This window comes from Podarcis filfolensis, assembly GCF_964270895.1.
Source record: "Podarcis filfolensis genome assembly, chromosome: 4".
Classification (NCBI taxonomy): Eukaryota; Metazoa; Chordata; class Lepidosauria; order Squamata; family Lacertidae; genus Podarcis; species Podarcis filfolensis.
The window spans coordinates 47,435,809-47,451,085 of record NC_139607.1 but is presented as its reverse complement, the minus strand read 5'-3'; the positions used below and the strand labels follow the sequence as shown (position 1 = coordinate 47,451,085).

Here is a 15,277-nt window from a genome sequence, read left to right as displayed (position 1 = left end):
TTGAGTACTGCAGAAAAAAAGCACTGCCTCTGTTGATAGGAAAATGTTATATCCCTGAAGCCAAAATGCAGCTTCTAGACTAATGAGGAACAACTGCACTTTCTTTGCCTGACAACAGGCACCCCCAACCTTCGGCCCTCCAGATGTTTGGGACTACAATTCCCATCATCCCTGACCATTGGTCCTGTTAGCTAGGGATCATGGGAGTTGTAGGCCAAAACATCTGGAGGGTCGCAGGTTGGAGATGCCTGCCTTACACCATGATCATTTTAAGGTCCATAGTATCACCAGGGTGTGGCTATAACATGCCTGGCTTCTGAATCCATTGGCTCTGAATCTTAGTACTTTTCTGCTTCACCTCCCTTTCCCGATACGTGCCTGTTCAGGAGGAGTGTGGTTTGATCTGTGAATGTTTCCCGTGGTGGCAATTTCATATAGGCCAAAGTAATGAAGAGGGAGCAATATATCTGTGGATTAGTTGATACCACAGGTCTCATGTTGCTAATGCACAATACCCAAACTAGAAGCTCTTTGTGTGCATAGGCTGCTCCTATTGGAGGGAACAGAGTTGTCCCTGTGAAGGCAACACCAGCATTTATAGGCTTAGAGCACATGTGGGATACATACGGCTCTCTGGTTGTTGGTCATGCTGGCTGGAGTTGATGGGAGTTGAAAATCCAACATCTGAAAGACCACAGGTTCCCCACACTTTTAAAGGGTTTGCAAAAGTGTGCACATCAGAAAAACTTAATATGATCCTGTAATGGTTTCCCAACTTCCCTGTTCTCTAATACACTTTAGTAGTTCATGTGTACCAGTGAGCATACAATGTATTCCTTTTAGTCAACACCATCTACCAATTCGTTGTGAATAAAGGAACTTCCAGTTTGTGTGAATTAAGCGATTTCACAAGGGCCGCCCCATTCATTTAAATAAGGGGGCGACTAACATGGGGCCCTCCAGACATTTCAGGACTACAGCTCCCATCATCCCTGACCCTTGGCCATGCTAGCTGTGACTGATGGGAGTTGGAATCCAATAACATCTGCAAGACCACAGGTTAGCCCCACCCCCACCCACCCCTGATTTAGAAAGAGACAAGAGGATCAAGCTCATGTTCCTTTATGTGTGCAGATCTGCTTCTTTCACTGAAATGAATTCGATTGCTCGTGTGCCTTAATCAAATCAATGCCATGACAGAAGACAAATAGGTTGTATGTGGTGTGTTGTCCTTAATGACATAGCCCTCCATACCCCTTGGTCCTTGTTTATGCTGATCCTTTTTTCTCATTTCATTCCTTGTCCATTTAAGTCTCCCTGAAAGTAGATAAGTGTATGGTTGTGTTGTGAGAAACCTAAGAATATGGCAAACTGTATAACAAATTAAGTGGAATTTGGCATTTATTAGGGTACTAAATCACTGACAAATTTTTAGGTAAGAATTTCATTTGGTAGTAACACATGCAAGATATAATGGCAAGAAAATAATACATGTGTTTCACCTCCCCTTTTTCCCAATCACTGTGCAGGATGAATCTCTTCAGCGTTTGCAAAAGGAATCTGAAATCTTACAGAGAACATATGCACACTACTTTGATCTTACAATTATCAACAATGAAATTGATGAAACAATCAGGCATCTGGAGGAAGCCATTGAGCTTGTTTGTACAGCCTCGCAATGGGTTCCCGTCTCCTGGGTGTATTAATCTTATCACCGGAAGAATTTTAGCATTACTGGGAACCACCTCATACATGGAAGAACCTCTTTGTTATTGACCTTGTGTCAACAGGTCTTGGCCCCTAGAGACTACCTAGATGTAGTGTGACCTAAATTTATAATTATCGTCATGTCCTTATAGATAGGAGGAGAAAATGCTAATTTAAAGAGACAGTATCTTTTTTAATCAGTTCTCCTAAACTTTATTAAAATGTATCTTTAAATATATGTATTATTCAATCCTTTGGAATGTTATATTTTTGGAAATCATAGCTTTTAATTTCAAAGGCCCCTAAAACTGCACAAAATAGATGCTGCTTTCTATAATCTATTTTAATAATAATATGATCTGTTACTTAACTTGGGGTTGGAACACTACATTCTTTTTAGAGTCTGATTTTGTGAATTGGAATACCTTGCTTTCCTTTATTTATTTGAAATTATTAGCCCAATCATAACAAGATCAATTCTTAAATTCTAATGGCCTTCCTTTGCTTTTTTATTTTTAGAATAGTATTTTGAAGTACTTTCATGTAATATCCGAATAATGTGATACTGTCTCTTTGAAGAACTCTGTAAAACTTATAGAGATTTGAAGTTGGGTCTTGACTCTTAATGCATGTGGACAGTCGCAAGCGTTCATGCTGTTGGTGTATCTGTGTTGAAAAAAAACTGTAATCTACAGCAAAGTACATTCCGTTCATGGGGGGAAGTACCCAAGGGAATAAAATTAAGTACTATGACTAAGTTGTAAAACCTATGCACATCCCTTGCATTTTGGGCAACTTTATAAACAAAAATCCTAATTTTTATTAATAATCATGTAGTGAAATGTGTTTGTAATTTTGTCTCAATTTAATTTGTTGTAAAGGTGGGAGGGGGAAAAAATTACTGGTTTCACCATTTCAGATCTGTGTTGTCTGAGAGTATTAACGTTTTAATTACGTTTAAGCAAAGAAATGCTGATTTTTAATATGTATGTAATTGTTTTGAAAATGCACACATTTTAAGAGAAAATACTGTGCAATGAAGAAACCAGTTTAGGCATTGCGATGAACTAACAATTCCAAAAGACTCATCTGCCGCAGCCCTGTAAATTCCTTTCAACGGTAAATGACTCTACATTCTGACCAATTTTTTATTTTAAATATACTTCCTTTTATGTGTTCAACAATTAAATGCCTTGGGTCATTCATTTCATCACAGGATTCTTCAGGTGCTTTGAAAGCCAGTCAACTCCTTTGTAGATGTTTTGGGTGGGGAGGGATTCTCGCTATCTTTGTGTTGATTGGCATACGTGGTTTGACTGCGAGACTTGAAGACTTGTGGCTCACTTAGCAAATAAGGGTTGCTTCATACAGTCACATTTTTAGCATGTGCGCATATTATACATGCTAAAAACAATATACCGAAAAAAATATGCGTAATAAAACAAACATGTGGTGCACAGGTACAAATCTCCGGGAGCTTCCAATTGGCCACGTCCTCCTGCAGTCCATACTGAATGGGGAAGCGTTTGTTCTTGACAATGTGTGAAGCAGTCCTAAATTTTATATGCAGAGCCTTAATAAGCAAATATTTTCCATGTATTCATCTCAGGGTTGTTGCTATTTTCTGATTTATCTGACCTTCCTTCAGCAAAGGGTAACGTCTGTTCCCTGTCCTAGAAGAGGGAGACTGAGCATTTCCCATCCCAGTTTGATGTCTTTGTGAACTTAAATCACCATTTATCGCCAGTATTGATGTACCTTGGACTGATTGTTTTACATTTTTATTATTTAATATGGATTTTTTGCTTTTGTTATTAAATTCCAGTATGTTTTTGAAAAGTGTTATCCTCAACGTTAAAATGCAAAAAAAATTGTTTACTCATAGATAGCTTCACCTCCTTGAGAACCATTCAGAATTCAACGTATGTTAACAATATAAAAGACTAAAGATTTTTAAAGGGCCTAAGAAGAGTTAATCCACTTTGAGAAGACTACAAGTGAGAGCAAAGAGAGCCATTTCCTTTGGCATATAAGTCTTTGCACTTGGGTATTTATGTCTAGAGGGTGATACCCAACATTAGTCCTCAGAGTATACCCATTGAAATCAATGAGTTGAATCCAGCTCTGCACACAGAGTTCCACTTGTGCAACAGGACTTCTCCTACCTCACCTGTCCCAAAGAACTACTCTGCAAACCTTTTATAGCAGATTTTGAGGGTATGCAGGTGAGAAGTCCCATTGCACAACCCAATAAACTTAAATACATTGATCTCAGTGGACAACCATAATTTAGCTGGTTAGCACCCAGAAAGTTTATCAATTGCCTTTGTCTCATTGCATAGCCCATGACACGTTCAGAAATTCGGATTACAAGCTAGTTTTGAATTTCTGAACCTGGCACAATGTATGTTTAAAGAGAAAAAGAGATTCCTTTTTCTATCCCCTCCCCCGGGCTTTGATTATTCAACTATTAACATAACCATTTAATTTGCATTTGTTATTAGACTACATGGTTTTCCTGACTTTATGACATCATGCCTTGCATCACAGGGCTGGCAAAAAATTGAAGCAATATACAGCTGTTTCTTTACCATCAACATTATTCTTAAGGAATTGAGTGTACTATTATAATCCAGTGCTGTGGAAATGGAATCACTGAGCTGATTCAATAAGCTTTTAATCTCCCAGCATTCTAACATCTGCATTAGTGACTTATTCTCTCTGGATTTTTTCTGCTCTTGTGTGTTAAACTTTTTATTCTTTAGCTAAATATTCAGCAGCAAATTATGGGGATTTAGTAGCCAGTGCCACTATCAAAAACATTTGTGCTAGTAGCATATTTATTAGCAGTATCCGTGTACACTTGTGATGCAAGTTCATCTTCCATGACAACAGCAAAACTCTAGTTCATTTTAATGCAGCTAAGTAGCACCCATGGTTTGTAGTATTGTGCTTCTCAGTTGAGATTCCTGCATTGCAGGGGGTTGGACTGGATGGCCTTCAGGGTCCCTTCTGACTGCAATTATATGATTCTGTGATCACCAGGATTGCACCCTTGGTGGGTGGCTCCTGCACTGCCAATACCCATTAACAATGCCGCCACCTCCCACACCATCCAAAATGGTGGAGTATGGAATGGTTCGGTCCCCCATCTTGATTCAAAATAGCAGCCAACCTTTTCCAAACAAAGACCAAAATCTGCACCTCCATCTTAAGAACCGCCATGTCAAATTGGAATAGCAGAATCATCAGAGACATCCCCATTGACCCAGTTGGTTGCACCAAATTGAGCAACAATCTCTTGTGACATCTCCAGATAGGCAGAGTTTGGAATGGTTCACTGTGCTGTTTGGATTCAAAATATTGTCCAATGGTATCCAAACAGACCAAAACCTGCTCTTCACTCTTGGGAACCAACACACCAAATTAAGCAACAGTATTTTCAGAGGTGTCAAAATTGGTACAGCTTGGAACGATCACACCAAACTGGGTGACACAACACCATACTGAGCAACAGCGCCTTCAGAGGCATCGAAATGCAGAACTCTGCATCCAAAACAGCGTTACTAGGAAGAAGGATTGGCTGCTATACCACTGTGAGCATTGTAGCTCTGGGGGGGGGCGGGTAATAAGGGTCTTCTAATAACTCATCACCTTAACAAGCTACAGTTCCCAGGATTCTTCACGTGGAAGTCGTGACTGCTCAAAGAGGTATGATGCCACTTTAAATATATTGTGCTGATGATGTATCAAGAGTGAAAACCAGGAGTGCGTTTTTCTGTGAACTTGAGCAGGTGCTTAGAAGCATCCTGCTCCTCACTTTGAAGAATATGCTGTTCTCCCCACCCCGGCCACTAATTTGCACCTGGCTCCATTTGGTCAATTTCAGAGTTCTAGGTTTTTTGTTTGTTTGTTTGTTTCTTAAAAGTAGAAAATGCAAGCCTGAAATCTGCCCACCCTGATTTACTGGATGTTTCTCATGTTTTTGAGAAACAAGACATCACAGGACAACTTCCATGGTACTGAACAGTAGCCTCCCATGACTACTCTGGAAACAGCCCTGGAGGTCAGAATGGAATCACTAAAGTATGGTGCCCCCATACTACCTCTTCTTAAAAATAATATTAGGGGACAATGAAGGAGCTTCTCTGTATGCATCTATCCAAAAGGCATTATAAACAGAGGCTTTGTTTTCTGTTAGAATAAGAAACCTTACCATTATTAATATTTAAATGAAATTGAAATGGGTCTCGAGGAAAAAAAGAGAGCATCTGTCCAGAGAATTAGCACTTCTATGAAGAAATTAGCATGGTGAGTTACTGCACTGTTTTGTAATATTCTGATATCTACTAGCTTTCATTTTAATTGGTATTCTGAAATGGGGGGTTAATCAACGCATAGATGTTACTTTGGGGGAATCCAAGGGGAGCGGGGATATGCCAGATACTAAAGTGAATTAGGCCAGTTATCGTCGAATGTTTACCTGAGTGTCATGTTTATTCAGCAGTGTCAACCCCTTATGCTCATCCTGTGGAAATGCCTTCATGTTTTTTTCACTGAAAAATATGCCAGAATGCTTTATGTGAATAGTACTCTGTTTATGAAAGGATTAGCAGAAAATGAAATGGAAAGATCATTGTTTTCAAGGAGTGCATGTAGCCATGACATATTCCCGTGGGGATCTATAATTAAATCTTCCAGGTTTGTTGTTGTTTAAAATTGGATAGCAGTCACAAGGAGGAAGTTTGGATCAGGACTCTGGTATCAGGGTGGTAGATAACCTTCTCTCCCAGTGCCACCTTCTGATTTAAATAGTTTCTCCAGCAGCTATTTGCCCTGCAATGTAGAACCAACAAGTGTCATGCAGCTATTTTTTACTGTGATACAATTAGCATCTGCAGTGGCAAATTTCAGGAGGAGAACAGTATGCAGTGGAAAAGTTAACCCACCCTAGTGGTGCAGTGGTGGTCCAAATTGGCCCTTTCCTCCTTTGCTGCTGTTCAGATTTTTAAATAGTGGGAGTGAAGTGGTAGGAAAGGCTTAAATTATTAGGAAAGGTGTTGGAAATGAAATTTCTAGCATAATAATGCTTTGTTATTCTAATGGTGTGGCTGTATTTGGAATACTGTGAACGGGTGCTCCATTTCAAAAAGGAGATCATACCTTTGGAAAAGGTACCCCAAAGTGCTACCCAAAGTATTGTGTTTGGAGCACCCACTGTATGAGGAAAGTTTTTCAGGATTCATTTTTTTTTAGTTCAGAAAAAAGCTATGGAGTTGCATTGGGATTTTTTGACAATAATGAATGGAACTGAGAGGAGTGTAGATAGAAATTTAGAGTTCAGGGTCATCCAATTAAATTGATGAGCACTATATTCAGGGCTACTTTTTTGCACAAATTGTTCAAACTTGTGAAGAAGAAAATATACTGAGGATAGCTCATGATCAAATTCAATTCATAAAAAACCTTTCAGCTTAGCATGTTCTGCTAAGGGCTTTCCATGTTCACTCCAGCTCCAAAATGCCAGGAGAGCTCATTTGCCCTAACCCCATGGCTGATGCTTGACACAAATTCACATATCGTTACAATGCAGTTCAATCATTACCTACGAAGTCCAAAACCTCAGTCTTTCCTGTGCCAGGAAACTCAGTGAATTCTTAAAAAGCCTCTCTTCTCTCCCACTGACTCTGGCTAACCTGCAGTAAGCAGGGAGTTCACCTAGGTGACATTCGAGCACATTTCCAACTCCTTATCATTCTGTGTGAATGGGATTTGCCGCCAGTTGGGTACTTCCTATGCAAAATAATACCTTCAGCTGTATAGACTCCGTATGTGTATTCCAGTGAACAAACAAAACTAAGATAGCTCAGTTGGTAGCGCATAAGACTCTTAATCTCAGAGCATGGGCATGGGCGTAGCTGCCCCCCCCCCCCACAGATCAAGTAAAACAAGTTATTGTTGTTGTTTGGTCGTTTAGTCATGTCCGACTCCTCGTGACCCCATGGACCAGAGCACGCCAGGCAGGCACGCCTGTATTCCACTGCCTCCCGCAGTTTGGTCAAACTCATGCTGGTAGCTTCGAGAACACTGTCCAACCATCTTGTCTTCTATCGTCCCCTTCTCCTTGTGCCCTCCATCTTTCCCAACATCAGGGTCTTTTCCAGGGAGTCTTCTCTTCTCAAGTGAAATAATAGAAATAACTAACTGACCAATCACATCATCCCTGCCCCTTCCTAACATAAGTCCTGGCTACACCCATGTCTTAGGATCATAGGTTTGAGTACCACATTTTGCAAAAGATTCCTGCATTTTTGGGGGTTAGGCTAGATCAGGGGTCCCCAACCTGCGGCCCATGGGCTGGAAGCAGCCCACAGAGGCCATTTAACCAGCCCATGAGCCACCCCAGAACCAAGCTGTGTGCTCAGTGAGTCCCCGCGCACTGCGCTAAATTGGCACGGCGCAGGGACTCTCTTCCGCTGCTCCAGAAATCACTTCTGTGCATGCCCAGACAGTGGAAATCGTGTCTGCGCATGTCCTTGGTGCTGGAAATCGCTTCTGCACAGGCACGATTTTCAGCATCTGGGCATGCGCAGAAGTGATTTCCAGCATCACACTGCACCAGTCTGGCCCACGGAGGATCTCTGCAGGAGTGATCCGGCCCATGCCTGGTAATCCTTGCCGACCCCTGGGCTAGATGACCCTTCCAACTCCATCTCCATGGCAGTGGTGAAGCTGAAATAACCACAGGAGTCCAAATCAATAATGTCAACCTGTCTGTTGAGGGTCATGGCCCTGAACAGCACCAATTTCCCTGAAATGGAAAGGTTTTTTGTAATTGAGTTTCTAAGATAGTTGATGGGTCCTTAAATGTTTGCTGCTATCTCTTAAGTCACAAATCTTTCTGTGTTTTTATTAGTTTTGAGAAACCCTGTCTGCTGGCTTTTGCTTAAAATGCACTGTTAACTTTTTTTTTACTACAATTGCCATAATAAAGTTTTCATGTTAAGGACAACAGCAATAAAAGCAGTTCCTAAATATACATTACAAAAAGAACCAGCTGTACAGAAATGAAAGCCAACCAATATTCCGGATTCTACTAGCAGTTTTATCAAATGTCTGCAAACTTCAAGCCGCATGATGAACAATGTTTTCCCTGGAGAAATCCTCAACTTAATCTACAGCATTTGGCTGATACAGGAGGGGACAGGGACGAGACCTTTTATAATACACAGTTGAATTTAGCATTTAAGAAGATTATTGCATTTATAAATAGCCTGAAAATCCAAAGTCATTGAATGTAGTGCACAGAAGAGATCAATCAAGTAGTTATCATGCCATCTGGCCCCTTTTTTGCAGTAGGAAAATTGTCCTATAACACTGCATTGGCTAGAATGCCTGGGTTTGGGTGTATTTAACACTCCACCCGAAAATGCTTGCTGCTGCTGCTGCTGCGATTGCTTTTTTCTTTGCATAGCTGAACAATAATAGGGCCACGCAGTTAGGAATTTAGCAGCATAAAATCCTATTTTGTAAGGCAGTCAAAACTATGGACTGGAGAAAGAGTGAGGATTATACCGCTTTCAACAGCAGCTGGCCTTGGAAAAGCTGGACAATACATTTCCACCAGTCCATGCAATAACAAGTTGTTCATTATTTCTTACTATGGCTGATACTCTGAAAGGCTCAGCAGAAACAATGTGTAACTCTCTGTAAACCATCTAAAATTTGTCGGGAAAGGGTCATTATTAGTTGAAGCATCCGTCGTTAATAAATCTGCTGTTTTAAATCAAGAGTGGGAAATGGCTTTTATAGCTGGATTGTGTGTTTGACATGCCTAGTCAATGATTTTTTATTTATTTATTTAATCCTGTTTAAAAACCATCTGTTTGCCTATTCTTCCCTATAATACGCATTGCAGATGTAAGAACATGAATGATATTTTAAAACAGGATCTTTGTGTAGGGAAATTTTAGTTAGACATTTTATTCTTTCAGTTCTTTTATCATTTATGTTGGAATATGTGTGCTTTGAAAACCGTAAGCCACATATTCCAAGCTCCATGTACTTGTGGGTAAATGTTTTTTTTTCTTATTGTATCACCAGATTGGGAAAAGTGCTCTTTTAGAGTTCCCATTAAATTAAAAAAAATAATCTTACACTAGACAACACTTTAAAAAAAAATAATCCAAAGCTAAAGACAGTTTACATAATTATCTAGTTCACAGTTGTCTAAGGGAGTGTTGAATTTTTCAGCTTTCAAATTCCAAGAATGAGGGATGCTAAAAAGTTGTAACATGACTTGGGAATTCAAAAGATATTTTGGTTAAATTAATATAATATAATTTAGTTTAGCTTGGTAAGTAAAATGTGTGTAAAAATTCATTGGAAATAATTAAAAATGATTGTCAAGTACTTGCAGTTTATTTATTATTATTATTATTATTATTATTATTATTATTATTATTATTTAGCATTACATGACATTTTCAAGAGGAAAAATTAAAATTCTTTGGTAAATAGCACATCTGAATTCCTCACACCCCAAAAAATATTTTTAAGACCCTCTCACTGAAGAAAGCTGCAAAAATTAAGTTCCACCCTATTTTGCTGCTACAGGTGCATCATGGCGTTTCTGCTCTCTGCACTCCTCCTACCACTGCTGTGGATGCACAACCTCACTTGTCTGTCCCCAGGCACTACAATCATCTGCAAGGGATTCCCACACAGTAAGGTTAATGTTGCCAACCTTCATATCATGTTTGATGACAGTTGGTCCTAGTGCCTGAAGCCAGCTCCCCATACAGCACATCCTTGGAGGTTCTGCCATCTTCATTCTGTGTACCTGAGCAAGCCAACATAGATGTCGCTGAGAGAGGAGTGTGAACATGCTAGGAATATGGGCTTGAGAGCATATATTTGTATGAGACCCTGTCCTGCCATGTGACGCCCCAAATCTTTCCGCCCACAACTCACTTCCATAAAACAATGCGCTCAACATGCAAGCCTGCTAGACCTTCATCTTGACATTGGTCATTAGCATCACATTCTCCCACACCCTTTTGGAGAGGCGAGCCATTGCCATATCTGCCTTGCCAATACGCTTGTCCAGCTCAGCATCAGTTGAAAAGTGGATGGTTATGGTGGTGCCCAGGTAGAAAAAAGTGCAGTTGGAAAAATTGGGGCAGGGACATTAGGTGTATGTGTTTACTAAGCACTTTTAAGCAGATATATTGCCTTGTCTGCATATGCAATGTTTTTAAGATGTTTTATTGCTTTATCACTTGTTTACCACCCTAGACTCCTCTGGGAGAAAGGGCAGGGTACTGTCCTAAACAAGTTTGGGGACAGGGCTAATGCTTAATTAGGGATTTTGAACCCTTAAGTCAATAAGAGGGGAAGGGAAAGAGACGTTGCGTCTTCTTTCCCTGCCTCACCCCCCCCCAAATCAAGACCTGAGGTGTTTCCCTTCCCTCAGGATCATTTCAGCTCCACAGCTGTTGAGCACAGTGATTCATTGGGTGGAGTGCGTACGCTGGCGAGGATCATAGCAGTGCTCTTGTAATTTGGCAGCCCTGCAAAAAAATCGATCTTGTCTCTCAAAGCCATGAAAGACACACTCTCAACACAACGCCAAATATTTCATCAATGAACATTGTTAGGTTTGTTGGCTGTTTTGTTTTCTTGAATGAAAGCTCCACTCGTCAATTTCCTTCTCTGCTTCCCCCACCTCACACAAACATAAGAAACAGCGAGTGTCCTGAACCCCTGACCTACCTGGCAAGCAAGTCACGCTCAAAGTCCAGGGATCAAACCACACCAAGTCCAAAGGTCAGGAAACGCAGTCCAGGGTCAATCCAAGTAAAAATGTCTGATATCAGGATACAGTCCAGAGTCAAAGCTGAAGCAAAGTACTGTTGAGGTCCAGGAACATTCAAGCCAAGGTCCACCAACATGGGCAATTGAGCAGACACAGCACTTCCTCTCTGCTTCCCTTTAGTACTTTGCCTGCTGATTGCAGCATCTGGGCTTGATGAGGCAGATGACCCTCACCTGTGCCAAGCCCACTCCAGCTGAGGAATCACACACATTCCCAGAGCTAGTGAGTCCCACCTGGCCGGCTAGGGAGCTGGGCTGTAGGCTCTTGCTTGCCTCCTACAACGCCTCTCCCACTGCTATCTACACTTCAGGGTCTGCCATGTTTGTGGGGACAAGGCCCCCTCTGGCTCTGGCGATGGGACTTGCTGCTCTGGTTCCTGTGCATTGGCCCCCATCCCCTCGCCATCACGTGAGTACTTCCTTCCCTATCCCCTGCTTGCCCCAGTGTGTCCCAGTCCCAGCCCTTGCCAGGATCCTCTTCCCCCTCCCCCTCGTGTTTGAGAGAGACCAGCTTTGGTAGCACATGTTTGATGGGGCAAAAAGAATAGATACAGGTAACTTTCAGGAAGATCCAGTGGCTCTTGCACCAATGTAAGTGATACTGAGTTGGGCTTTACATCAGTGTAAGGGCCATTGGATTGTCCTGTGTTAGAGACTGCATAGTAGATAAAAACTGCTGGCTCCTATGGAGAAACAGCCATTGCTACAGAGTGTAGAGTCATATAATTATAGAGTTGGAAGGGACCATAAGGGTCATGCAGTCCAACCTCCTGCAATGCAGGAATTTATTTTGCCCAACGTGTAGGCATGGAATTGCAAACCATGCAAGTCCTTGTAAACAAGCAGAAAAGCATGCTTTGAACTCATTTACGTTTGTTTGTTTGTTTGTTTGTTTGTTTGTTTGTTTAAGTGATGGGGAATTGTGCATTTGGAAAGTCTGTTTTTAAGAAACCCTGAATAATAATATTTTCCAAGTAGAAACCTTACACATTTTACTGATTTGGTTTCTTCATGAATGCTAATTAATATCCATGCCTATAAAGGCGTGTATGAGTACAGACATTTTCTAAGGAGGGGGCCATTCATAATTAATTTTGTATTGCAGTACAGCTTATAGCACTGCAAAGACTTTTATATTTATTCAGTGCCTATAGCACAACTAACCATTTAAAAGCAAATTTAAAAAACAGAAGAATTCAATGTTTGTTTGTTTTTTAAAATGCCCTGTTATGTGCTGTTTGAGATGTAATTGAAGGGTTAAGAGACTCCAGGTGGTGTGGGTGCATAAATGGCACTTGCAGGATTTGCTCAGTCAGTAGAGCTTGAAGCTCTTAATCTCAGGGTTGTGGGTTCGAGCCCCACATTGAGCAAAGGATTCCTGCATTGCAGGGGTTGGACTAGATGACCCTCGTGGTCCCTTCCAACTCTACAATTCTGTGATTCTACAATTCTGTCATAAGGAGTTCAAAAGTACCACATCGCTGCTTGTGGTGGTGGTGGTGTTATTTGAATTGATATATACTGCCCTGTACTTGGAGGTCACAGAAAAAAATCAAAATATAAAACCACAAAATGTATAATCAAAATAAAAACAATAACCCCCCCCCCAAAAAACCCCACATTTTAAAAGGGCATAGGATGTCAATCAAATCAACTAAAGGCCTGGTTAAAAGGGAACATTTTTGCCTTGCACCCAAAGGTATATAATGAAAGCGCCAGGCAAACTTCCCTGGGGAGAGCATTCCAGAGACGGGAGCCAATGCAGAGAAGGCCCGTTCTCGTGTTGCCACCCTCTGGACCTCTCAGAGAAGAGGCACACAAAGAAAGGCCTCAGAAGATGATCTTAGGGTCCGGGTAGGTTCATATGGAAAGAAGCGGTCCTTGAAGTATTGCGGTCCTGAGCTGTTCTTCACAGAGGAGAGGTAGGGATGATGGAGGCAGGGGCAAAGGACTTACTGACCGGAGTAGCCACTGCCCATAGCACAGCAGCTGTCCCTGCCCATTTTAATTTTATTTACATTATATATACTACATACCCTGCTTTGTCCGAGTCCCTTCTATTTGGTGGAGAAGTGGAGAGGACTGCTGGCTTGCTCAGCACCTGTGAAGGGTCAGAGGCTTGCCCCCTCCCCTCCCCCTCCCTTGAGTTCACCCACAGCCCAGTGGACAAAGTCTGAAGGAGAGCTGAAATGACTGGATGTAATGAGATAAAAGCAATTTTAAAAACAAAGATCATGACAAGTAACACTACCTAGTGGGAAAATCAGGGTGGGAGATGACTATTGAAGAAATTAATTGAAGTGAAAATGTAATTTTGGGAGAGATCACTATGAGAAATTAAATATTTTAATTCATGTCATGGTTGTTGCATCAGAGCATAACAACACCGCTGGTGGGAAGGCCATGTATTCAGACATTTTGCTTCCAAAAGCAGTCAGCCAAATGTCTCTGGGAGCTCAAAAACTGGGCATGAAGATGGTGGGGGCCTTCTCTTATTTTTTATCTCTAATATACCTGTGTGTTTTGGAAGTATCTTGTGTCTGAACATAGAGATTATGTTCATCTATCACAGGTAAAAGCTGTCAATATGTCAATTCAGAGATATTTTTTTTAACCCATCTAAACTAATGGTGGTCAGCACACCTCACGGCTGTGAGTTCTGTATGTTCATTATGTGTTGTTTGAAGAAGAATGTTAGCAGTCTTTATAAAGCTGCCAGAATTTTATTTCCCTTGTTTCTGGGAAGTGTGGCTATCATGAGGGGAGAACAATTCAGACCATGGCACTCCAGCTAATGTTGAGTCAAATGAGAGAGGTTAGCTTTGGAAGCAGAAATGATTTTGGCAGTGTCAACATTTGTGGCCTTACAGAAGCAGGTCTTCTGTAAAAATGGGTGTGACAGCAGCTGTGGGAGCAAAGGAGCAGCTTGCCTTAAACTGCATTTGTGGCTCCATCTTGGTCAAAGTCAATTGTCTCCGTCTAATCCAGCATTCTTTTTTCCTACAGAAGCTAGCCAGCTTATAGTTAGGACGCGAGTGTGGTGCTCCTCCTGTGTTTTTGTTTACTTCCTAGCATCTGATATAGTAGTTGTTATGTATTGAAGTGCTCACCCTGGCCACCCAGGGGTATTGTGTATATAGTTTTCACTCAGGTCCACGTCAGTTAATTTAGGCGGGAAACCCTGGGTTGTTGTTGTTACAATGTGACAGCTGGCTGGCTATAAAAGCAGGCCGGCTGAGCTGTGTTCAGTTCAGTTCAGTTCCAGCTTACTTATAAAGAACTACTTGGAGGAATCTCTGTGTCGTCTGCTTTGTCAACCCACTACATAATAGTAGTAATTCCATTTAGCTATCATGGCTGTTAAGAGGCGCTTCCATTGCTGTCCCCTGAAGATAATGGAATGGTGGCAGTTGTTAGGCCTCTCTCTCAGCACTGCCAGACTCACAGGCATGGTGAGTACAGTGTGCGGTGGCAATGGTGAAATGCTCTCCCCACAGTTAGCAGAGGAATCAGGACTAGCAGAGGAAGTGAAAAGTCTTGTTTAAACATGGATATATATTTGTGAAGTGTGTTTATAAAAAACATGGCAGGAAAAGGGAAAAACCCATCTCCAGTGTCTGGATTATTATGCTTTAGTCTTGCTAAATAGGTTCCCATCAGGTGCAAGAGATTCATACAGAGAAACTGATCCCTA

General features: G+C 41.3%; 1 protein-coding gene across 21 annotated transcripts in view; it reads left to right on the top strand.

Annotated features, from left to right (window-relative positions):
- The window catches only part of CASK (calcium/calmodulin dependent serine protein kinase), a 128,347-nt gene extending 124,801 nt beyond the window's left edge, over window positions 1-3,546 (top strand). For all 21 annotated transcript variants that reach the window (XM_083612513.1, XM_083612520.1, XM_083612524.1 and 18 more), the window contains one exon: window positions 1,530-3,546. In XM_083612513.1, coding sequence (XP_083468639.1) covers window positions 1,530-1,706 — 177 coding nt within the window. In that variant the 3' untranslated portion in view covers window positions 1,707-3,546. The remainder of the gene's footprint in view (window positions 1-1,529) is intronic.
- Window positions 3,547-15,277: the final 11,731 nt, after the last annotated feature.